Below are 26,324 nucleotides of genomic sequence, written 5' to 3' on the forward strand. Positions count from 1 at the left end.
GCCAAAAGTCTCCTTGTTGAGGCCGCCAAAGACGTTGCAGAAATCAAGAGAAGCAAAAAGCATGCCTGGTGGAATGGTACCTGCGAATCAGTCCTCCAAGAAAGACTCAATGCCTGGAAACAGTACTACTCTACGAAATCAGAAAATGATTGGGAAACCTATAAAACCCAACGTGCCCACGCAGCTAGGGTGTTCAGAACTGAGAAACGTAAATACGAAAAATCTCTCATTGAAAAGATAGAACAAAACTTTAGGAAGAATGAAAGCAGAGAGTACTACAGAGCCTTCAAACGCAAACTCACTGGCTATAAACCACCATCTCTATGCTTTGAGCGAAAGGATGGCTCACTGGCGACGTCAAATGAAGAAAATTGCAGCATTCTGGCAGATTACTTCAAGAATTTACTTAATTGCTCTAAACCGCAAAGCCCCATTGAAACCAAGGAACCCTTACTCAGGTACCCAGATTCCAGACCACCCGACAGAGATGAAATCAAGCGCCACATTGCCCGTCTCAAAAATAACAAAGCGCCGGGGGAAGACTCGGTAGTAGCAGAACTATGGAAATATGCCCCAGAGGAATCACTTGATATCTTGCAAAAACAAATAGAAGAAATTTGGAACAAGGAGACCCTACCCGAAGATTGGAAAATAGCTTTGATCCATCCATTACACAAAAAAGGCAGCATGAAGAACATCAACAACTACAGAGGAATATCTTTGCTATCCGTGACTTACAAAATTCTATCACTTGCCATCCTGGAGCGTTTGGAAGCACAAGTCGAACATCAAATAGGTGAATACCAAGGAGGGTTCAGAAAAGGTCGTTCAACAGCTGAACAGATCCAAAATCTCAAAACGATCATCAGATATTGTACACTAAGGTCCAAGCAGTATGTGTCTGTCTTTGTGGACTTTAAGAAAGCATACGACTCCATTGACCGGGAAGTCATGCTAAACATCTTAAATGAATTTGGAGTTGATTTGAAACTGCTGGCATTAATTAGAGCCACCCTGACCGATACAAAATCCAAGGTGAAGTTCCACGGATGTCTCTCGCATTCCTTTGACATCAAAACAGGAGTCCGACAAGGTGATGGGCTATCCCCGATACTCTTCAACTGTGTTCTTGAAAAGATCATCAGAACCTGGCGGGTGAGATTACAGGAAACCAACTACAGTCCATTGAGAATAGGAACCAAATCTAAGGGGATCGCAACAGACTGCTTAGCATTTGCCGATGATATTGCTGTTCTCTCAAACGACATAGAGCTTAAGTTGAAATTTTAAAGGAAATTGCCGAACAAACTGGTTTGCCGATATCGTTTGAGAAAACAGAAGTAATGACTAACATCAAAGAGGCTCCACCAAAACTCCATACAAAATACGGGGACATCACCCGAGTAGACAAATTCAAATACCTGGGTGAGATCATCATGAAAAATGGACTGGACAAAGAAGCACTTCAGGAGCGAGTACGCAAACTGGAAATAGCCTACCAAACATCCCATACAATCTACAACAAAAAATGCCTTTCCCAAAACACCAAGATAGGTCACTATGAAACAGTTCTGAAGCCAGTAGTTCTATATGCAGCCGAAACCCTGTCTCTAAATGCCAACAAAGGACTCCTTGAAGAACTGGAGAAAAGAGAACGCAAAATTGTGAGAGGAATCTTGGGATCAAAGTACAGAAATGGAGTCCATCAAAAGAGATCCAACAAGGAAGTCTGCAGCAAAATAGAGAAAATTACCGACAATCAGAAAAAGATGGGCACGATTTTACGGTCATCTGAAAAGAATGGACGGAAGAAAGTTAACTAAAGAAATATTTCACTTTTTTGATTCAAACCCCAAAACCACAATTCCCTGGTTTAGAAATACCAAAGAAGACCTTCAAATGCTACATATCTCAGCTGAAGACGCCCTTAACAGAGATCTCTTCCGCAAGAAAATATTGATGAACGGGCTAAACCGAGACGAGCAACCGAAGAGAAGACACGGTGCCCCTTGGACAGAGGAGCGTAAGCAGGCCCACTCACAAAGAATGAGGGAAATTTGGGCTCTAAGGAAGGCCAAGTTCAGTGTCAAATGCAACAAGACTTAACGTGGTCCTTGATGGCCCCAGCGAATTATATATATATATATCTAAGAGTTTTGTCTGTACATTGCTCAAAATTTAAAAAGGATGGTATTTCTGTATCGGTCATATCCACAGTAAGAAGGAAATGCACTTTTTAATTTTCCATAATTTCTGTCTCTATATATGTATGTATGTATATACAAGCATCACGAGAAAACGGTTGAAGGTCATTTAATGAAAATCAGTATGCAAAGTCGAGAAATAAGTCGCTACAGTCTAGGCTATAAATAATTTTATTCAAGCTGGGAAAAATGGTAGTTTTGGGAAAGGCCTAAAATTTAATTCTCACATATTTAAGTTATTAGTGGTCCTATCTTAATGAAAATCTGTATGCAAAGTCGGGAAATAAGTTACCACAATCTAGGTCATAAATAATTTTATTCACGCTGACTGAAATGGTAGTTTAGGAGAAGGCCTAAAATTTAATTCTTATATATTAATGTTATAAGTGGCCGTATCGATAAATACTACATAACTAAACTTATATAGCATTAAATTTCTGATTATTTATGTCTTATATATTTTTACTGTACTGTCTATGATCACAGAGATATTCATGAATTTGTATTTTTTGTTACTAAGTCCACACCAGCGCCGAGTCACGAGAAAATGGGTAAACAGAATTTAATGAAAATCGGTATGTTAAGTCAGAATGGAAAATTTTAAATTCCCATGGAGGGAATTAGATATTTTTCACCAACAGAGCATGTCAAAAATATCAAAAACATATCAGATGTAAGGCTTTTCAGGTGTTTGCTCTATGAACCAGCGTTTCGTCTTAGGTCTGACACTAGACTTATCAGAGTGGGATGTGTCAGACCCTACCCACTGACGCTGGGGTGTATGCAGGTGAACTTATCTGAAGCCCTTATAAGAGGCACAGTTTGATATGGTGGTGGTGATTATTGTTTTAAGAGGAAATACAACTAGGCAACCATCCTCAACACAGTCTGATAACTCTGATGAGTCTAGTGTCAGACCTAACACAAAACACTGGTTAATAGAGCAAACGCCTGAAAAGCCTTACATCTGATATGTTTTTGACATGTTAAGTCAGAGAATAAGGATCTAGAGTCCATGTTATAAATAATTTTATTAGATGCCCTAATATCACAGAGTCGAAAGAAAACTTAATGTAAAGGCCTAAAATGTAGAAAGCTCATAAAATTGATCAACAACATTACATTGACCATTGTTTGATGTGATGTGCTTTGCGTCTTCTGTTGCCACTCATCTCCGATAGATAAGATTACTGCTGCATACTGAGTATTTTTTTTAAATTTGCTTTACGTCGCATTGAGACAGATAGGTCTTATGGCGACTAAGGGATAGGAATTGACTAGGAGTGTGAAGGAAGCAGCCTTGGCCTTAATTAAGGTACAGCCCCAGCATATGCCTGGTGTGAAAATGGGGAAACAACGGAATACCATTTTCAGGGCTGCCAACAGTGGCGTTCGAACCACTAACTCCCGGATGCAAGCTCAGATGTGCGCGCCCCTAACCACACGGCCAACTTGCCCGGTCGTACTGAGTGTAACAACCTGCCTGAGTATTGGCGGGAAGTAGCTGGGGAGTTAGATAACTTTCTTCTTTAGCATGCCATTCCTCTGGTTCATAAATTTTCTGATACTACTGGTACGTAACACACTAGTTCATCATAGCGTTCGAGCTATTCAATCCCTGCTCAGAGGCACTGAGTGGAATGAGCAGTGTGCATATTTACGAAATAATGGCAGAGGAGTGCTCACGGCTGTCTGCAACCTGTTCATTCCAGCTCTGGAACTTTGGACTGTTAGATCGGCACCGTACTAGTGTTCGTTAAAAGTGAGAAAATGTGCAGTTTTTCACTTGATCAAGTTTTTTATATGATAACATTGCTTTTAGGTGCTGCATTCCTACTGGTGTTTTTGTAATGACCTATGTTGGCTTCAGTTAGGAAAACCACAAAGACAGTCTTTCTGAGGATCCCATAGAGAAGCACGGGTATATCAGCTAGTTTTATATAACCGCAAGCATTTACGTCCGTATATACATAATTTTACTAAAAGCCATGAAAATCTATTGCTTTAAACACTTATGCAATAAGAGTTCTAAAAAAAAAAAAAAAGAGAGAGAGAGAACTGTGTATTGTAATGAAAACGTCTAGTCTGATCCATTATTTGAAAGTGCCAATATCCTCTCATTTGTATACATTAGTATATGTCAATGAAAACATATTCTAACTCCCATTCATATTTCAAGATAGCACAAAAGTATTTATTTCAACAAAAACATACAAAAGACAGCTTTTCTAAAAAATAAGGTTATAAAAAATTATTTTTCACTACATTACAGTTCTACCATGCCTCTTCTAGTGTAGGGGTACTCCCTCTGGCCTCCTAGGCAGGTCAGAACCTTTTATTGGTCATCCGGAGAAAAACTTACATTAAAAGACGTGAAAAAAATATTAAAGTATAAAAAGTCAATGCCCTGACTACAAAAGCAAATCAAGACCATTATAACATTCAGTTACTGAGGCGCAAAGGGCTTATGTCAATTTTACAGTATAAGCTAGCTATCTTACTTGGCTGCATGTTTATGCCAACTGCTCATTATACAAATGCAGTAGAATTGTACACCGCGTTTATTCCATAGATGCATTTGATCATACTGACCACCATGGCCATAACTCAAAATCACAAAAAATTGGACACACGTCCTTTTGCCTCTCAGGTACAGAATTTATTTTCCTTCAATTTACGGCAAAAGGAACCAGTAACATGCAGTGATAACCGATTCACAAACAAAAGGTAAAAATCTTTTGTTCTGTTTTACTGGTTAGTGACAAGACCATTGGTCTGGAATGTTTAGAACACCGGCTAGTGATAAGGCCACTGGTCAGAATAAGTGGGACCATTGGTTTGGGGGCGTAAGCCCGCAGGCTGGAGCCGCAAACTGAACCACAGGCCTCTAGCATCCTCTGCAATGGTATCAGATGGTGACAAGATCATTGGTCTTGCTAAAAAGTCAGTGAATTTCAGTCCTTCGGTATTTAATTTATTCATGTTGCAGATACATCTGGCACCCATCATCATACTTTAAAACTTTGCAGTTTTGTTACTTTTTTTCTACAGAATGTGGCAGCCCTGTGCCCACACATGATGTGAACTCTGTCAGAGAAAATAGCAAACTGCTGTGTCCAATAGGAACACAGAAAATTGTTGCATTTCCCAAACTGACATCGTCACCATTTTCAATTTTCTATACAGGGTCTTTGAGAGATTAGTACAAAAACCAATAACAACAACAACAACAACAATAATAATAATAATAATAATAATAATAATAATAATAATGTCATTGGCGAAATTGGATTGGCGAAATTAAAACAGATCTCAAACTGGCAGGAATTACACTTGAAGACATCCAAAGCCGGGTTATCTTCAGAACCAAAGTTCATAAGTGGCAAGTTGACCAAGAGGAAAAACCAAAGAAGAAGACCGGAACAACATGGTCTCGAGAGAGAAAAGAAGCACACAGCAAACGAATGAAGGAAGGAAGTGTAGGCACAAAGAAAGGCAAATGCCTGTCTCTAAGTACTTTGTGTAGTCCTAATGGGCTCATTCGCAAAATATATATATAATGTCATTGGTTTTACGTCCCACTAACAACTTTTTAGGTTTTCGGAGATACCGAGGTGCAGGAATTTAGTCCCGCAGGAGTTCTTTTACGTGCCAGTAAATCTACCAACATGAAGCTGACGTATCTGACCACCTTCCAATACCACCAGTCTGAGCCAGGATTGAACCTGTTAAGTTGGGATCATAAGGCCACTGTCTGTAAATTCAACAGATGCTATGTATATTCAGTGCTTGTATATGGCGCTGAAACATGGACTATGGAATGTTACACCATTACAAGAATAAATGCCTTCAAGATATGGGTTTTCCGAAGGATGTTATGAATCTCGTGGACTAACCACATCCCCAATGCTGCCATACACAAACGCATGAAGAGGGAACGAATGTTGATGTGTACAATCATATTATGGGCATATTATGAGGAATGAAAATTACAACTGACTTACAGTAAATTGATCATACAGGGTAAAATTGATGGATGTAGGGGTCGCGGTCGAAGGAAACACTCTTGGCTGAGGAACTTACGGGATTGGACAGGACTATATTCTAGTAGACTGATGGGGACAGCCGAACACCGTACAGACTTCGCTGTGATTATGGCCAAACATCAATAATGGAGAAAGCACTACAAGAAGTTAAAAATTTGATGTTTGTAGCTCATGTAGTACTTAATGATGAACTACTTAGGGCTTTGCTGACATACAGTACAATATTTTCAAGCGTGATAACGTTTGCTAACATTTTCATGCAACTTACGCTTGTATACTACGTTAAGCCGCAATAAAGTGATGAACTTACAATCACTTCTTATACGTTACACATTCAGAATATGTCCAGAAGCTGCAGTGAAGTGATGTGTACAGCCACACATCACATTGTACACCTGAAGCATGGTACGGCAGATGGTATAAACTAAGGGACAAATGAAGCTACCACCTACCTCACAAACATTGCACTCTACTTCAAGCTCCTCCCTCGGACAAGCCATTCACTAAATAATTTTTAAAAAATCATATTCTATAAACTGCAGACATTCGTTCCTTCTGTCCACAAGATTATTTGTGCTTATCTCCCAAACAACCCGTACAAGCAAGAATACTAAGAACATGATTCCAGTGTATGGGACCACACCAGGATTACTTGATATATGAACTGAAAAATATCAAAAAGAAAGCAGCAAGATTTGTTCTGGATGATTTTGAATATCAGAATAGTGTTACAAAAATGTTGCAAACTTTGGTCTGGGAAGACTTGGGAGAAAGGAGATGAGCTGCTCGACTAAGTGCTACGTTGCACGAAATAAAGTTCATGGTTAAAAGCCCATATTGATATACTATAAAAAGGTGGACTTCTCTCGAAATATTTATACAATATAATTAAGAAGTACAGTGTGTTCCAAGCTGTCAGTGGAGAGATGAAGTGGAATGACATTAGTAGACTAATAAGCCTGATGTACAATATTATAGGTTAGGATCCACCTTTCAATACTCCGTAATAAGATGGTAAAAAGTAGTTACAACCTGTTTAATGGGACCGGTTTCAACACATTTTAAGTGTCATCATCAGCCAATTTGCGAAGATCTTACAACAACTAGCACATTGAATACAGGCAAAAAATTAACATTGTATCATAACGTAGCAATTCAGTAAATGTTCAAAACACAATAATCACAGTCAAGAGAGTAAACAGAACATCACTATCTTGCGCCGAAAACAAATATAGCTGAAGTTCATAAGCAGGTCAAATATTCGCTTATGTAAAGTCGTTGCTAGGCAGGTCTTGTAGGCATTTGTTTCTCCGGCCGAAGAGCAAAAGGTGGCGTGAATGAAGTCCTAGGAAAACAGTGTAGGATTTAATTTCGTCAAATTTCAAAGTGGATATATAGGTTTTATAAAATAATTTAAAACGTTAAAAAAGAATAAAGCCAAATAAAAAATATATTTAAAAAATAGGAAGAAATAATGAAAGAAATACGAGGTTCAACTCGAAACAACTTGCCGTAGTAATTGATAAAGAAATGATAAATAGAGAAAGGGGGGACGTTAATTAGAGGGTGGTGATGGTGGTGGTGGTGGTGGTGGTGGTGGTGGTGGTTATTGTTATTAGAGGAAATACAATTGGGCAACAATCCTTAATATAATACTAATTCGAAGAAAAAAGAAAAAGAACCGACACTTCGAAAAATGAAGATATCGGTTAAAGGAAGACAAGGGCCACGAAGGGCGTGAAAATGAAAGACTCCCTAGCCCTCGCAAACCTAATAAGCCTGAGTCGAGCTTTTAAAGGAGGAAAGTTAAAATGAAGATAAACTTGGAATTCAAGAGGAGAAATATTCATTTATAGGAAGAGGAATTTGAGATTGGAATAATTTACCAAGGGAAATGTTCGATAAATTTCCTTCTTTGATGTAATTTAAGACTAGGTAAACAAAGACAGGAAATCTGCCACCAGGGCGATAGTTCTAAATGCAGATCAATGATAATTGATATTTCTAGGGGCGAGTTGATGGGTCCCTGGCAAGTATAAAGGAAGTATCTCTCCTGTGTGCTATTTCAGTTATCACTTCACATCATATCTGTATGATTTTTCTTATTTGAAAACATGCATTCCTGTTAGTAAAGTGCTATTGAATGTTGTTAACAGCTATTTCTGCCAGATAATTGGCAGTGTGAGCATAACCACATGTGTCAATAGTGTCTAAATAAACATCAGCTGTTTTGCTGGTGATTGCAAGGCATATTATATGTTCATTATAAACATTTGATCCACCAACCAACCCAAGACACATTCTTCGATTTTTCAGCAAGTTTTCTTTTCCTCTTTGTAAATAGTTTCCAACAAAGACACTAATTTTCTTTCTCTCTGGAGGGGTCTAACCTGGCAAAACCGATGCATAAGTTGCAGAAATTGACGATATTCAATACTACAAAAAGCAGAATTTGTTGCAGATGGAAAATAAGCTACTTGCTCATCCAAGGAAGTTGTGGTTGAAATGGTATTTGAAAAAATATCAATTTCATGTTAATACCGTATTTATTTAGGTATGTATACGACTATGCTCGTGTAGCCTGTACAGCCACTGTGTCGTACATATAAAACCATGGTAGATCTTACGATATAAGGCCGTAGGTTTAATTAATTTTAAAACTATTTTATGTACCAGTGTTTTAAGTATACTCTGTCCATCAGGGCAGCATCATATGTGGGTGAGCAGGGCCTATAAAAAAAATAGATACATAGGTAAAAGTGATACAGGTCCCTTTCGTAGTACATGGACTTCATAAAGTCACTGAAACAATACAATCTCCCTTTCTTGAATGCCGCAAGGACATTTTTTGGATATGACTTACAATGTGCCCCTGCTGTCTATGCCAGTTTTAATGATGATGACCATTGTGGCAAAGGGCCAAACAAGGAGGTCCTTTTCTCCTGCAGTTATACTGAGATAGAGAACATAGTCCAGAATTGTGGTTTACTATGACAACAATTTCAGGTTAGTAAATACAATACCGCCAGTCAGTTCAAGAATATCCTGCTACCGTATGTGACAGTAGACGGTACGACCTGCGACTGTCTGGTCGAAGGTCAGAGCGGCCATTACCAAACCTGAGAACCAGAAGGGCGACCAATGGCTACGGGCAAAGGAGTTCCCCTTTAGGAGGCCAGATGAAGCCTTTGTGCAGGAAATGGCACATAAATTCATCAGAAGTTGGCAGTCGATGGCTACAAAGGCGGAAGAAGGAACCTTGAAAACATTTCAATGGCGGAGTAGGCAGAGGAACTGCGAACCACAAACTGCTGCCTTGCAGACAGGGAGAGGACCCCAAAGGCTAAGGGAAGATACCCTGACAGAAAACGGGCTGGCATGACAGCTAAGAGGGAAGCCCCCTCATCATGCTAGCTTCTGTAGGGCTAATAACCCACGTGGAGCGAAATTAACTATTCAGAGAAATATGAGAGTAGCCGGACGGATATCAAGGAAACAATCTGGCGCGAAACAGTATATGAGAATTGGTACTTGAAATGTGACCTCACAGTCAGGGAAGGAGGTAGAAATAGTTGAAGAAATGGAGAAGTACAAGCTTGCCATACTTGAAGTCAGTGAAACCAAGAGAAAAGGTAGTGGCCAAATAAATTTGGAGAAGGAACATGTAATGAGATACTCAGGAGTCAGTAGGAATGAACGGGCAAAAGAAGGAGTGGCCATCATTATGTCTGAAGCAGTGGAAAACATAGTGACAGGATGGGAACCTATTAACTCCAGACTTATCACAGTGGATGTGGAACTAGGAGGAAGTATTACACTAGTTCAGGTCTATACTCCCACTGAATATATGCAAGAAGTATATAAGGAGCAATTCTATGTTCAAATGCAAAAAACTATAGACAAAGCCAGGGAAAAAAGTAGACATGTTATTGTGATGGGGGATTGGAAGGCTAGGATTGGAAACAAGTTACGTTGAGGACATGGATGTATGGGCCAACATGGAGCAGAATGTACCATCAATACCAATGGTGAAAGAATGCTGGAATTCTGTATTGATAATGAGCTAAGGATTGGCAACACCTTTTTCTCCCATAAAAGTACCCATAAAATAACTTTTGAGGCAGTAGGCCAAGGAGCAAAGAGTTGCACTGACTACTTTTGTTACACCAAGAACATGACTTATGCAGCACTGGATGTAAGGGTCTTCCGCAGTGCAGAAATGAGTGTAGAACATCGGGTTCTGGTTATGAAAACAAGGTTTAAGGCTACACCCACACCCTCTCATTTTTGATTCAGGAAAATAAGAATTTCCGCATTAAGAGAGGAAGAAGTAAGATAGAATTATGTTCAGAAGTTAGGGGGAAAAACTTCAGCAAACAGAAAGAGAAGAACCCAAGAGAGGCTGGAAATTAGAAGAGAGATGGAGGGAATTTAAGACGAATATTATCAAAGTAGCAGAAGAGGTCTGTGGGAAAACTAGAGTAAACACATGAAGGAAACAAGCAAAGTGGTGGACTGAGGAAGTCAAGGAAGGTGTAAGGAGGAAAAATGCAGCATGGAGGGAGTACATGAGAACAAGAATGGTAGAGGACTGGAGGAATTAAGCTGAAGCACATAATGAAGCTAAGCGACAAGTACAAGAGGCAAAAGAAAGGAACTGGCAGGAATTTGGTGAGGAAATGGAATCAGAATACAGAAATAATCAGAAAAATTTTTGGAAGACTAAGATCCCTCAAAGGCAAAATTGGAAAGAGAATCAGAAACATTAAAGACAGGAACCAGAAGATCAAAACGAGGCCACGGGACATTCTTGATACGTGGAGCACTTATTATGAGAACGTGTTTCGTGCAGACCAGAATTCACAAGACGACTCCAGTAACGGGGCAGAAGAAGAACTAGAAGAAGGGGAGACAATTATGCAGAGTGAAGTACGAGGGGCTATCACTGAAATGAAGGTGGGCAATGCAGCTGGTTGGAATGGAATTTCACCGGAATTGATGAAGTATGGAGGAGAGGCTGTGGTGAAATGGATGATAAGGATATGCCAACAAGCATGGAACATTCAGAAGATTCCAAAGGATTGGGAGAAGAACATTATTGTTCCTATTCATAAGAAGGGCAGCAATCTGGACTGTGTGAACTATCGAGCAATTTGTCTTTCCAGTGTGGCCAGAAAGATATACTCTTGCATATTAGAGAGGAGGCTGAGACAAGAAGTAGAGGAAAAACTGGAAGAATAGTGTGCTTTCAGGCCAAATCGACAAACACAACCATATATACACACTAAGAACCGCTATAGAGAAACGACTTAGTCGTGGGAAGGATGTTCTAGCTGCATTTGTCGACCTAAAGACCGCATTTGACTCGGTCCCTAGGGAACAGCTTTGGGCAGCACTTAAAGAGGAAAAGGTAATCAAGACTCTCTTATGCCACATTAGGAGCATGTACAATAGAGTCCAAGGAGTGGTGAGAATAGCTGGTGAATGCTCTAGGGAATTTGAGATGGTGAAGGGAGTAAAGCAGGGTGACAGCTTGAGCCCTCTTCTCTTTGTGATCTTCATTAACCAAGTCATTAAGCAGTGTAAAAGAATAAGGTTGGCAACTGGAATATGAGACCAATGTATGTCCAATCCTTGGTCTATGCAGATGACATTCTGATTTTGACTGGGAAAAAGGAGGATCTCCAACAAGCTCTTACTGAATGGGCTTATGCCTTCCAAGACCGCAAGATGGAAGTGAATGTGAGCAAAACCAATGTCAAGCAGTTCACCAAAGAAGAAAAAGTACAGCTTCTGATCAAGTAGAACAATGAGGATATTGAGCAAGTAGAATAAATTGAGTACCTGAGCACCATCTTCAGAGAGGATGGAAAATTAGAGGCAGAAATAAACAAGATTAGAAAAGCTAATCAAGTTTACTATGGTATAAACAATACAATTATAGGTAAGAAATTATTAGAAACACAAAAATGCGGGTATATGCTGTGTACCTGCCAACCCTTCTGTAAGGTGCAGAGTTGGACAGTGCATAAAAAACTGGAGAGTCGTTTGGTCGCCGCTGAGATGAGATACTTGCAGAAAGTTGCCGGGAAAACTCAAAGAGACCATATTAGAAATACCACAGTGATAGATTAGCTTCAGCAGGAGCCAATAATGGATGTCACTGAGAGGAGAGGATTGGGCTGGATTGGTAGCCTAGAAAGAATGGAAGATGAAAGGAAAGTGAAGCAGGTGTGGCAAGCCAGAACAACAGGAAGAAAAACCCAAGGGAGGCCACGGATTGAATGAGAGGAATATATCTTAGGACTGATCAGGAAGCGAGGAAAGACCCTGGGTGATGTTCAGAGAATGGCACACGACAGAAGAAACTTTAATGAATGTCTGAAATGCCCCGACCCCTAACGACACAAAGGGAAAGAAGAAGAAGAAATACAATACCATTAGTTGAAGACTTTGACCCTCAGGAAGTTTCTTCTTTCAACAAAGTACCGGTATAATAAGTGTCGAGTAAAGATGACCTTCAAGAGCAACCCAGTGCAATTTGATGTGCATATCATGAGGCATCAGGGAATTAGAAGAGAGGATTGTCCTTTTACTGAAATTGCTGAGAAAGTTGAATGATCTCTAATGGACTTTCTGGGAGAAAATGCACAATATAGTCCAGACCCCCTCGATTAAAAACAAAACGAAGAAACGCAATTCATTGATGCTATTGTATGTTAAGTAGTCCACCTGTAGGTTGGTTGGATCCTCAACAGCTCCACCATCAGCTGTCATAGATGTCCTAGACATCACTGAAGAGGCACACAAGGGAAATCAGGAGTGAGGTTGTTTCCGTTGCTTTCTTCATCAGGTCAGAAATTACTTAACTAGGCCTATACATACCAGTCTACCAAGTCCACTAAAATGTAGGCCTACACACCGGGTGAGTTAGCCATGCGGTTAGGGGCATGCAGCTGTGAGCTCGCATCCGGGAGATAGTGGGTTCGAACCCCACTGTCGGCAGCCCTGAAGATGGTTTTCCGTGGTTTCCCACTTTTACACCAGTCAAATACTGGGGCTGTACCTTAATTAAGGCATCGGCCGCTTCCTTCCCATTCCTAGGCCTTTCCTGTCCCATCGTCGCCATAAGACCTATCTGTGTCGGTGCGACGTAAAGCAAATAGTAAAACAAAACAAAAAGTACACACCAACAGACTATATAATTTATGCAATTTTTCACACCATTCATTACATGTACTGGCTACATAAGGAATGGCATTACTAGCATCGCTCAAGCTTCAGTCACTTTCATGTTTTCAAAGCCAAGGGTGAGACCGAGGCAGGAAAATAAAATTAAAAAATTTGTTCTACGCCCATACTGTAAACACTAAGCCACTCCAGAAAGCATCATTAATACTAGAAGTCTCTAATTCAGTTACGTTGGAGTATGGAACAACTGAGGCATGTGATGTAGAAAGAGCCTATTAAGTAGGCCTACATATAAAAACCATTTCAAGTGAAAATAAGCACAAGTTTGTGTTTTAGCACTTGCAGCATAATGATAAAATGAACTGTAATAAATACTTGTGAATATCTACAAGAAAATAAGCCACTGCACCATGGTAGGCCTTTGTAATTTTGTTAATGTATAAGTGGCAGCCTACCATTTAATATGTACCCTACAAATGAAAAATGAAATGAAAACCTACAACCTGTTTTCCAGTCTTTGACCGGGTCAGGGATGTATTGAATGAACCATATATAGGCTATTAGTACAATTGGGTCGCCACTCCCGAAGTGATTTATGAATGACTGATTAATGCTATGAAATGAGAATGGAGAGTGGGTTTTTTTGCTATTTGTTTTACGTCGAACCGACACAGATAGGTCTTATGGCGACAAAGGGATAGGAAAGACCTAGGAGTGGGAAGGAAGCGGCCGTGGCCTTAATTATTAAGGTACAGCCCCAGCATTTTCCTGGTGTGAAAATGGGGAAATCACGGAAAACCATTTTCAGGGCTGCCAACAGCGGGTTTCGAACCCACTATCTACCGGATACAGGCTCACAGCCGCGCGCTCCTAACCGCACGGCTAATTCGCCCGGTAGTGGAGAGAGTTGCTGGAAGGAAAGATGACAGGGAAAACCCGAGTACCCAGGGAAAAACCTGTCCCACCTCCGCTTTGTCCAGCATAAATCTCATATGGAGTGACCGGGATTTGAACCATGGTATCCAGCGGTGAGAGGCCGATGCATTGCCGTCTGAGCCACAGAGGCTGTACACTACAAATATAGATCTAAATTTACATTTATTTTCAAAGCATTTTTTAACAAATTTTGAAGATTTTTAGGACAGATTTTCAAATTTCTAAAGTGCACAAATATTCAAAGCCTGCTCATTATGCTTCTTGAAGCACCCTGTAGTAAACAATCATTATCCAGTACATCACCTGACTACAGACATTTCTACTTATTAACATTTTTTAATGCTGACAGTGTTGTCCTTGATTAGGAGGTCCCTGCAAGTTTTCTTGATAAGTTTCTAATGGTCTGATTGGGCTTCTATTGATTTTTCCATCCAATTTATATGTAGACATTTCCATATCAGTATATTCAGTATGGTACCTTGTGAGAAAAAAGAATCATGGCTTCCAAGACAGACAAACTGATATGAATTCTACTGTGTGTCTGCCTCTTCTTCTTTCTGGAGGACCACATGCATCTTTGTTGTCCTTTGGGTTTTCTGCTCCTCCCAGAACCCCTTCATCTTCTCTCCTGTTTTTCAGCTGAGATTTTCAGTATCCTTTCCTCTTGTCTCCCCCATTGGTGCTTCTCTATATTTATATTTTATTTCTCCAGTTCTCTGTCCCTTCCACCTTGATCCCAATCTCAGTCCAGTCCTTCCGTAGTTTGACAACCCACTTGGTTCCCAACTTTCCTCTCGTCCTACCCATTTTCTCCCACACTCTTCTGATCATTCTCTCCTTGTTCATCCTGATCACATGTCCAGCAGATCCTGCTCTTTTCTATTGCTCGCATTATTGCAAATATAAGTTCTTTACATTGTCAGACTTCCATTGATTTTCTTTTTATTAAATCAATCTGATATCTTCGGTAACAACCTCAACATCAAGAATATTGTATTTGAACTGTGCCCAATAGCAAATAAAAACCAAGCTGCGAGACTTGTTTCCCCTTTGTTTCACATCCAATGTATGTACTCTATTTCGTGTAGATACAATTAAAAGAAAGAAAATCTTGGTGGGTAAGTGATTTCACTGCAACTGCCTTTTAATGTGACCCTTCCTCTACATTAAATAATTTTATTTATTCAATGTCCCTTCAGCTGCTATAGATTTGAAGACAAGTCAGGACATCAGAGATTTGTACTGCAGAAGCTTTCCAACATGCCAGAAGCCAACAACATAAGAGTTGTTACATTCAAATGCCTTAAAACTCTTTTTTCTTTTTTAATTTGTTTTACGTTGCACCGACACAGATAGGTCTTATAGCGACAATGGGATGGGAAAGGCCTAAGAGTGCAAAGGAAATGGTCGTGGCCTTAATTAAGGTACAGCCCCAGCATTTGCCTGGTGTGAAAATGGGAAACCATGGAAAACCAACTTCAGGGTTGCCGACAGTGGGGTTCGAACCCACTATCTCCCGGATGCAAGCTCACAGCTGCATGCCCCTAAAAGCACAGCCAACTTGCCCGGTCTTAAAACTTCAGCCAGAACTGAATCCACAGTCTTGAGAACAGAAGGACAGCAAGTATAACATTGAAGTAGGGTAGGGTAGATAAACACAATATAACCTGAGGTAGTCGCACTCCTAAAGAAAACAAAAGTTTCATCAATCAGAATAACTGGAATATGTTGGTCAACACACACTTTACGTGTAACTTCCTAGATCTTTAGTAGTATTTCAAAGTTGGCTTTTTATTTGTACTCTTTAAACATTGCTCCATGGAGTATCTAGCTTTGAAATCAAATCTGCCATATCTTTATGTGCTAGTCTGATGACATATATTTCCAAGCCTAGGCCTTCATAAAATACTTTTAAGCCTTATTAGGCACTTCCTCACATTCTTATGAATTCAGTTACTTTGCCCTCAGCGACGGAAGCATTTCATCTTTTCATACCGCATATATATCACCGTTAGGCAACACTTATTATCATAATTGTTAGGACATTGGATGAGAAGAGATTGTTTACTGATGGATGATTTAGAAGGAACAGAGAATGGATGAAGAGGATGCAGAAGATACCAGATGATTGATAGTATGAGGGTAGATTCCAATTATGAGAAAACGAAGACAGTACCAGGTGACAGGATTGAATGGAGAGCTGCCATGTGAAAACCTGTCCTAAGGCAGAATGCTAATTATATGATGATGTTAGGACTACATTTTTGTTCAAATGACACAGATCCTTTTCCACAGTATAGGCCTTCTGCTACACCTTCTTTTTACTTGTTCCATTCGTTTTTCACTGCTTGATATTTAAAAGCGATATCCATCGACTGAAACTATAACAAAGGTAGAATAATATCTTTCAGGCTTGAGTTAATGTAATCACTTCACTATCAATGAGATGGATGGAATGTTTTGCTATAGAGGACTCCATCCAATTTGGAGTTGGCCTAGGACCTACTAGTAATCGCAAAGGTCCGGGTAAAATGACAGGTCACTCAGCTGCTGTGCAAGATTAAGACTAAGTCAGTAGAAACCCATCCCATGAAGTGCAAAAGAGGTATGATAAATTTAATTTAATGTAAAATTGAATATACAGTAGATGAATATTTTAAAACCGATATTTTAAGTTGCAAGATGTGCTGTCAGGGTAGAGAATCAGTATATTTTACACTATTTTTTTTAAAACTTGATAGATGTGTCCAGTCTTAGGATAGTTGTTACCGTACACCTTGGAGCATCTGACAAGTGTGTTTCTTTGTTCTGTCGTTAACACTACACTTATGTTACTAAACTGCATGCTTCCGGACAATCCTTCGTCCAAGAAGGAAAAGAAGGAAAAGTAGCGTACAAATATCAAACAATGAAATACCTGAACGTCCAGTCGTACTTCAGACACAGTTCCTGTTCCATTGTATAGGTCTACTGTCAGCTGATCCAAGGTCAACTTTTCTTCCAAAAACTGACCCAAGTATCGTTGTAGTAAGTATCTACAAGCACGTTTCTTTATGCTTTCTGACCATGGTAAATACCAGGGCATTGTACTGAGCAAAGTCTTTCCAAAAGTGAGAATAAGAAGATGTAATCACAAAGAAACACAACAAAGCATCCTCCACTGGCCTCACACATACACATGCACATGTATCATGCGAATGCTCAGGCTCCTCTGTTTGTCTATGACGTCATATGTTTTGATTGCAAGTCAACGCTGCAACTGGAAAAACAAGATTGTTTAAGGCAGGAGATAGGAAAGAAAGAAACATGTTCAAAACGTGTTATTATTTATAAATTTGACGCCAGGCAAGAATGAAACTAATATAACTTAAGTTGAAATTCGCTATCGAAAATCTGCGTTTTAACATCGACCACGAAAACGTTAAATAATTGTGTAGTTAGCCAGGCTATTCTGAATACTGCTAAGCTACTTATTCTCTTTGTGCTAAGCTGCTCAATTTACGGAAGGAAAGATTAGCTCTCTCGCAGCACTGTATTTGGTTGTTGTTGTTGTTGTCATCATACGCTGATATTTGTATTTGAGTAATGGACAATTTATTACCCCGAGTGGATGTCAAGTTCGTTCTATTCGGTTGGTGTAACTGTTTTGCCAATTAAATATCCGGAAATGTCATCTATTGTTTTGATGGTTGACCGATGGGATGGGATGCGATGTGATGTGATAGGTCTCTGAAACGTCATTGCATTAACTTACATTAACTCTTGTGACAGCGGCGCACACTTTATTTATGGGAATTAGTGGGAGGCTAAATACTGGAGAGTTCGTGTATATCACGTATATCTTTCGTTAGCGGTACAGGTTATGAAGTGAACTTTACTTAATAGGCTTTAATTTGCACTTTAACGTTTACAATGTCTCTGTCAAATGTAATTTTGTTGGGTCAAATTGCTGGATATACAATTGCTTTAATATTGTCACTATGCATTATTGTCCCTATGAGCTTCCATCAGGAGGAATTCAAGTTAGTATTTACATTCTATTAATTGTGTTTGAATGTACAGCAGAAGTATGTTAAGGCAACTCTTATGTTGCTTTTTTTTTTTTCTTTTTTTTTTTTAGCGGTCACTGTCTTCTGTTTTCTACTGGTGAATGGAGAGAAGAGGATGGTCTCTTTTCTGTCAGTTGGGCCTCTCAAGCATATTGCAACTATGTTGTATTTGTTGGTGTAGTCTTATTTCTCACAGCAGCTGTCCAAGTTTACCGAATGTCAATGTTTTTGTATAGAGGGACTGACAGGTACACTATGTTTATCGGCTTTTTTCAATTTTTTTTACCATTCATGCTATTTGCAGTATTTTTTATGATACATTACTGTCTTTCTCGCATTGCAGCTCCTTCTTGTCTGCATTTGTTGATGTAATTGGGAGCATCTTTATGTCCATTATGATCTTAGCTGCAGCTCTTATGGTTACTCTTGGCTTTCTGGTATGGTGTGAAGATATGACTGAGAGATTTCCCTCGTAAGTATTTGGTTGAAAATCAGACTGAATTAATAATTTGTATGTAGGCCTAACTATACTATTATGTTCATTCATCATTTTCATTTCCCCTTGTCCAGCTCTTGTCAGTTCGGGGTGTTGATGGCATTTGTTCACTGTTGCCTCTCCTTCCTCCACTTCTCTGCAGTAATTGTATTCCAGTCCACTCATTTTTTTCTTATACTGTTCTTGACAGAGTCCATCCATCTTGCTCTGGGCCTCCCGCTTGCCCCCTTTCCTTCTGTCTTAGCCTCTAACACTTGTTTTGGTATCCTTCCTCCAGCCTCGTAACATGTCCAAACCACCTTAATTTCTTCTTCTCCATCCTATCACTTTTTTTTTTTTTTTCCTAACCTCAACATTTCTTACTCTGCCTCTCCATGTTTTCCCTACCATACTCCTCAGGAACTTCACCTGCTTCTTGCTGTCAAGTCTAAGTCTCTGATGCATATGTTAATACAGGGGTATAATACATCTTGTACATTATCTCTTTACATTTCATAGGAACTTCTCTGTTCCATACCAGGTTCCTTAGATTCTGGTAGAACATATCATCGTTTCTGGGACGAAACCTCCTATGTGATAATATTTTTGGAGATATACTGACCCGCAGCACATAGATTATGAAGAGTGAGAATGCCTTGACCATATTCACACAATATTGCACCTTAGGTGGCAGAACCTTACCGGCCAAAGTTCTAAGCTAAAATATTTCACACAGGAGGTTTTGTCCCGGCAACGACGATATTTCCTGCTTGTTGTGCTGATCTCCTTATCTAACCATGCATCTTGCATTATTTCACTTCCCAAATATTTGAAGTATTCAACAACCTTAAGGTTTTGTCCCCTGATACTAACGATCCCTTCTGTTTCTCCTCTTGTCATCACCACTGGTTTGCTCTTCTCCACGCTGATTTTCATACCATATTTCTCAGTACTGTCATTTACAGCCTGGGTGATTTAATTTCAAATCATACAGTGCATGTCAATTCATTATCATGAATTTCTCTGAAAAAGATATACTGTATATTAAACTTCTTATGAGAATAAAATATTTTCATTTTCTCTTGATTTTTTAAAATGATACAGCCTTGTTAAAAATGTGTATTTTGAAAATAACAATAGAGAACAAAATAACTAATGGGCCTAAACCAAAAGTATTGGAGATCTGGCTTTCTTTTAATTTACAAATTTAAGAAGAAATTTTTTTTTAGATTTTTCCTAATGTTTTTTAAATTTGGAAAGTCTCAGAATGCTAATGTTCCTGTTATATTACTGCATACAACTGGTCTAACTATTTGCATTGTCTTCTCTGCTCTAGCTATCTGTATTAACCAAACCAAACCCTATGGCACTACAGCCCTTGAAGGGCCTTAGCCTATCAAGTGACCGCAGCTCAGCCCGAAGGCCTGCAGATTACGAGGCATCGTGTTTTCAGCACGACGAATCATCTAGGCCGTTATTCTTGGCTTTCTAGACCAGGGCCGCTATCTCACCGTCAGATAGCTCCTCAATTCTAATCACATAGGCTGAGTGGACCTTGAACCAGCCCTCAGGTCCAGGTAAAAATCCTTGACCTGGCCGGGAATCGAACCCGGGGTCTCCGGGTAAGAGCCAGGCAAACTACCCCTACACCACGGGGCGGGCATCTGTATTAACACAAATATTTATTAATAACATTTTTTTAAATCACGTTTTTATGAGGTTTTTTTACTAATCATTTACTCAAACCATCACAAAACTTATGAGAATTGCAGAGTATATTATTTGGTTATTGAGTTAGTTGTTGTAACCTATATCTTTGTTTGTCCAAACATTGTCCCGTTTCTCTACGGGGTCGGGTATGAGACAAAATGAATCTGTCGTGGCGGGTTTTTATGACCGGATGTCCTTCCCAACGTCAACCTCATCATAGGAATTGATGAGATGAAATGAATGACGTGATATATGATAGTAGGAAGGGAGAGGGTGAAACTCAGTGCCAGCACATAGCCTACTTCTGTTGAATAGCACCAAGGGATCTGCTCGAGGCTTAACGTCCCCCGGTTGTAAGCTATGTCTTTATTGGGAAGTAATTCCCATGATATAGATTCCGATTCCCATAGGGAACCTGAAATATTTTGTCCTGAATTAGTAAATTTATAATACCAATATAGTTGGTCCATTATTAGGCATTATGAATTTTCCAGCAAACTCATTTCTGATTGCCAGCCTTTTGCTACAGTGTGCTAATTTGGGCTCATCACTGACAGTGCCGATGCGCTATGAGAGACTGTCTCGTTTTCAAAATTGGATGCCTGCCTAGCCATCAGATGATGTTGATTCCCATAGGAAACCTGAAATATTTGTCCCAAATGAGTCTGGTAGTGTAATGGCACTGCTGGCGGTTCCAAGTAGCCTACGCAGTGGCCTCCACGGTACGCATCAGCCATACGTCTTGGTAGGTGTGTTATTTGCCAACTGATGAGCACAAATCAGTGAAATGCTGGCAACCAGGAATGAGTTAGCTGGAAAATTTACCTAAAATGTCCAATAATGGGCCAACTATATAGGTAAGTAACTCCAGTACAGAATTGATATCTCTAGACAACAGTAATATACAAATACTGTAACATTAATAAAGTACAGATGTATTAGGGAACAGCGTCTTGTTTCATCGTGTTTCTGGCTGTCCAGTATAAGGCTGGTAAAGTGCCTTGTTTTTGTTGGGTTAGGTTGAGTCCTGTGCACTGAAGTAGGTGCTTTGAATCCATCACTTATACAGTAATTTTGCAGATGGTACACTTTTCCATCGGGTATAGGCCGATTTTGATTCTAGCTAGATGTGCAGCTAAGCAGTCTTGTCCTGTTTCCAATCTGAAGATTGCCACTGCTGCTTTCCCTGGCTTGTTTTTATTTTTGTCCCATAGATCATTTATTTTTTTCCATTTCTTCATTGTAGTAAGTTGGGTAGTTTCTTTCTTCTGTTTTTCAAGGGTTTTATTTGTGATTGTCTTGTTGATTGAGTTAGTTGCCAGAGGTTTGATTCTCATGTAGGTACTAGTGCTTTTCGTTTTGCTAGTTTATCTGCCAGTTCATTGCCTTCTACTCCTACATGCACAGGAATCCTTCTTAAAGTGACAAAGTTTTTAACTTTGCTAGATGTTTGTCATGAATTCTTGATGAATGGGGTTTGGTTTGTAGTAGTTAGTGCAATCAGAATGAGCAATATTTGTGTGTGTAAAGTGTTAGAAATTTTTCAACGTTCTGCATATTTTAGCATTTAATTTCAGTAGAAATTCAGTAACTGTGCTCTAAGCCTTACACCCCTAGACACCCTTCCACACACACACACACACACACACACACCCACTTTTGTACCACTACTTCGTAATTTCAAAAGTAGCACTGCCTCGCCAAACAATGCACAACCAGTTAAGTTGAAGAGTTAGCAGCCTTGTGCACCTTACGATCACATCGACTGCGAGAAAGAAACAAATGACAGTACAGTCGCACCTAGCTCTCTGGTCTGAAAATGTGGTGCAGTAACTGAACTTGTTTTAATTTCTATTATAAAATAAGCATGTTGGTAACATTGTTTCCAGCTCTCTTCTGTTATAAACAAGTTTGAACTTGCTCATGAATCATTCTGCTTGGAGTTTTGTGTGTGGTTTGAACTTTTTGTTAGATACAATATCAGTGAGGGAATATAGTAGTGAAAGGTTGAGATGTGTGGACTATGAAAACAGACACAAAAATATTGTGTTTAAGAAAAGTTAAATAACACTTCATAGTTGCTGGAAATCTGGCTGAGTTACTGCAGAAATATTGTGGTCCTCAAACAACTGTGTTACCATCACATCCATTGTGCAGGATTTGCTATACTCACTAACACAAGACATTTAGTGGTAACTCACCTGAACAATCACAATCACCAGAATGTGAAACTGAAGAAGACAATGCAGATGTTTATATTCCTAAGGGTAAAGTTGTTGTTGCATTGAATGTTAGCATTTCTGCTCTAGCCCCTAATATATCCCCCCTCAAATGACCTGACAAGATAAGAAGAACAAGAAGAAAATAACATGTACAAAGAAAAGTGGTAGAACTTGAAACAAGTTTAACACAAGCAACATCTTCAAAACTTGCATAGTGTATGATGTAGATGTACCTAGTGCAGAATCTGAAGACAGTGACATGTGCACCCAATGTGATGTGTGGTTTCAAAACCTTAACACAGCCATCTCAGCAGCTAGTATCCTGAGAAAGTACAATTATTGACACTGTACCAGATATCTACTCCAAGCAGCAGTTACACAAATGCATACCTACTTCCTCACATTAATTAATTCCAGAAACCTGTAAAATAAAGGCAAAAGGTATGTGGGCATGCCCAGATTCCTACTGTGGACATCCATTGCAAGATGATACACTTAATTTTGCTCTAGAATATCATCTAAGTTAAGGGATGACAAAGATTATAACAGGCAAAGTCCTAATCAGGCTGATGTTATCTCTGTAAGTGAAAATCATTAAAAAAGATATATGACAAGATCAGTAAAAGAAGCATATATTCTAATAAAAAAGGAGAACCCAAATTCAAAAATTGGTCTCAAAAAATTCTATCTTTACAACCAAAATCGGTAAAGTGCCAGCAAGTCATGGAAGTATGCACATGCATTCACTGCATGTAATAGTCTCGTTTTTGACACCTCATGGTCCAGCAAATGCTTTCAAATGGCCATCATCAGCTGATCAGTGTGCAGTTCCCATTTCCCAAGTGCTGATCTTGTTGGATCATCCTTGTCCACATGCTGCAAATTCAGCCTGGCTACCCAAGTCCAATGAGAAGCAGATGAAAAAACAAATTAACTCTTTTAAGCAGTGCAATGTTGATTTTTACAGTGTGAGCCTCTTTCAGCACACTTCTTATAGAGTAGTTGAAATATACACTCCATCCATCCATTATCTAAAGGCTAAGCCTTGTCGCTGCAGCCACATCCCACGGTGTTCAGCCATCCTTTTCATCGTGACGTAGGAAGCAAAACCCAGCTGAGTGAATATGTTCCTAAGGTATGAGAGACGTGGTCTTCCTCTCGACTTCTTCCCTAGGACCTTTCCTTCGAAGACATTCTGGAGAAAGGTGTTGTCGTAGGACGTGTCCAAGAAATTTAGCTTTCCTTTGCTCTATTGAATAAATTAAGGTCCGTTTCTCATTAACTTCAAGATTTAGATATTAGTCTTTTTTTCTGTCCAACTTGTCCCTGTCAGTCTTCTCCAGAACCACATTTCAGCAGCTTCTAGTGTTGATTGTGCTTGTTTTCCCAAAGTCCACGTCTCACAACCGTAAGTTAGCACGCTCCAAACAAAGGTTTTAACAAATTTCTTCCTGGTTTCAATTCCTATGTGCTTATTTAACAATAGTGGGGTTTTTTTTCTGTTTTGAAACACTTGTTTTGCCATAGCAGTTCTTCTTTTGACTTCTGTCAGGCACTGATTATCATTGTCCCGGGCATGACATTAAACTGCGTCTACCGAGTGACCACCGGTATAAGTGGTCCCCTTTTACCAAGTGCCAACGGCTTCCTCGGAGGGCGGATGAGCAGGTAGAAGTCAAGGGCATCCTCTTGTCCTTGGGATGAGAAATTATCCCTAAAGGCTTGATCTGGTCAACGACATTAGGATGCAGAAGGCAACGGGAAACCACTGCATTAAAGATCCTAGGGATATCCCTTGTATAGCAGCCATGCCAAGTTGTAGTAGTATACACTCAGGGTTAAAAAAAAATATATATCCTTGACAATCAGTTGATTGCCTAGTAAAGTTTACATTTCAAACCCTGAACCAGTGTAGGCAATTCCATCTCCTGAAATGTTATTTAAAAAAAAAAAGTAAAATCAAGACAGAGGAGAGTAAAAATTTTTGAAAAATATCAGAAACATGCATAAAGCTAACATGCATTTTTTATATCTAATTTTGTTATAAAATGCTTGAACAAAATCAAAAACTATTTTCTCACTCATTTATAGCACTGTAAAACAGTTATTTTGACTCAGAAATACCAATTTTGCATTACATTTACTCAATGTTAGTAAACATTTTAAATATTTAAGTGACCGGAATCTTCTGACCTTGAGTGTGGATAGGCCTAACTTTAAAATTTCTCACATTTTGCACAGAAAAATACTGCCCACTTTGATTGTATCTTTCATAAGTACAATGACCAAACAAAATCCCATGTAATTTTTAGAATATTCAGGATGGCGTTTTAGAGAAAATTATTTCTAAAGAATCAAAAAAATTCAGATATTCTCATTTTTATGAAGAAATATTCTTTTATATTTTAAGAACTTAAGGCATTAATGTCATTGTTGACAGTCAAGTTTCCATGTTATCATTTCTCAAGAAAGTTAACAGCAACACAGTTTTGAAGTTTGCAAAAAGTTACAACTTTTCCTTTTTTTTTTTCAAATTAATAATGAAAAGAAAGCTCAGAAGTATGTGTTAATCAGGTCTAATAGTATTGCGAACAGGGTATTTATTAAAAATAATTTCAGATCTGTATCGCTTTTAGATTTTTAATTACATTTTTTTCAATTTTCCCTTCTATTAAGAAATGTTTACAAGTCAATAGAATTTTTTTTTTTTTTTTTTTTTTTCAGAGATGTCATGTGGAACTTAAACATTTATTTTTTTCAGCAAGCTTTGAAATAGTGATGTGACGCATGCACTCTTGGCCTGTATGATTTGAGATGAAATTGCCTGCCTCTAGTTGGATTTGTACTTCTGTATTTTTGACTCCCCAGATCATTATGTCATCTACAAACAACAATATTTTCATATCTCCTCCATATCTTGGCTTTTTTCTTTCTTTCAGAATTTCATCCATAACCATTATAAACATAAGTGTTCATTATCTATTCTGTAAACAGCATTGCTAAAAACCTTTGATGTGTTAGTGCAATGTTAAACCACTATCAAAAATACACTGACATGCCTAAAGTCATGGTATAGCCACCGTACTGTGATGCCTTGGAAGTGCACAGACTTTTATCAGGTGTGATTTGATATCTAGGTGCTGGTAGTGGCAAGGCGACATAAATTATAGTCTTTCTAACGGGGCATGTTAGTGTGGGCCAGATGAATGGAACTTTGCATTTTTGAATTTCTGCTGATATTTAACATTCCTCAATCGATGGTGTTGTGTGTGTTGGGAATATATCATGGAAGGCATTACCACCCACGGCCAACAGTGCAATGGTTGACCGCCAATGCTTAATACCGTGATTAACGGCATCTGGCTAGAATTGTCTATGGTAACAGACAAGCCGCACTGGCTCAAATCACATCCACATTCAATGCAGGAAGTACCAGATGCATATCCAGTAGGTCAGTGTAGCATTCTATAACATCATTGGGATATTAGAGC

The 26,324-nt window shown here is 39.1% G+C and overlaps 2 protein-coding genes across 2 annotated transcripts in view; one reads left to right on the forward strand and one right to left on the reverse strand.

The window, feature by feature from the left end:
* Positions 1 to 17,566, reverse strand: part of Atg2 (Autophagy-related 2) — a 412,975-nt gene extending 395,409 nt beyond the window's left edge. The window contains exon 1 of the mRNA XM_067136531.2: positions 17,295 to 17,566. Coding sequence (XP_066992632.2) covers positions 17,295 to 17,462 — 168 coding nt within the window. The 5' untranslated portion in view covers positions 17,463 to 17,566. The remainder of the gene's footprint in view (positions 1 to 17,294) is intronic.
* A 427-nt stretch (positions 17,567 to 17,993) lies between these two features.
* Positions 17,994 to 26,324, forward strand: part of LOC136874388 (transmembrane protein 179) — a 38,268-nt gene continuing 29,937 nt past the window's right edge. The window contains exons 1-3 of the mRNA XM_067148030.2: positions 17,994 to 18,399; positions 18,498 to 18,674; positions 18,770 to 18,898. Coding sequence (XP_067004131.1) covers positions 18,290 to 18,399; positions 18,498 to 18,674; positions 18,770 to 18,898 — 416 coding nt within the window. The 5' untranslated portion in view covers positions 17,994 to 18,289. The remainder of the gene's footprint in view (positions 18,400 to 18,497; positions 18,675 to 18,769; positions 18,899 to 26,324) is intronic.

Source organism: Anabrus simplex, chromosome 1 (genome assembly GCF_040414725.1).
Source record: "Anabrus simplex isolate iqAnaSimp1 chromosome 1, ASM4041472v1, whole genome shotgun sequence".
NCBI lineage: Eukaryota > Metazoa > Arthropoda > Insecta > Orthoptera > Tettigoniidae > Anabrus > Anabrus simplex.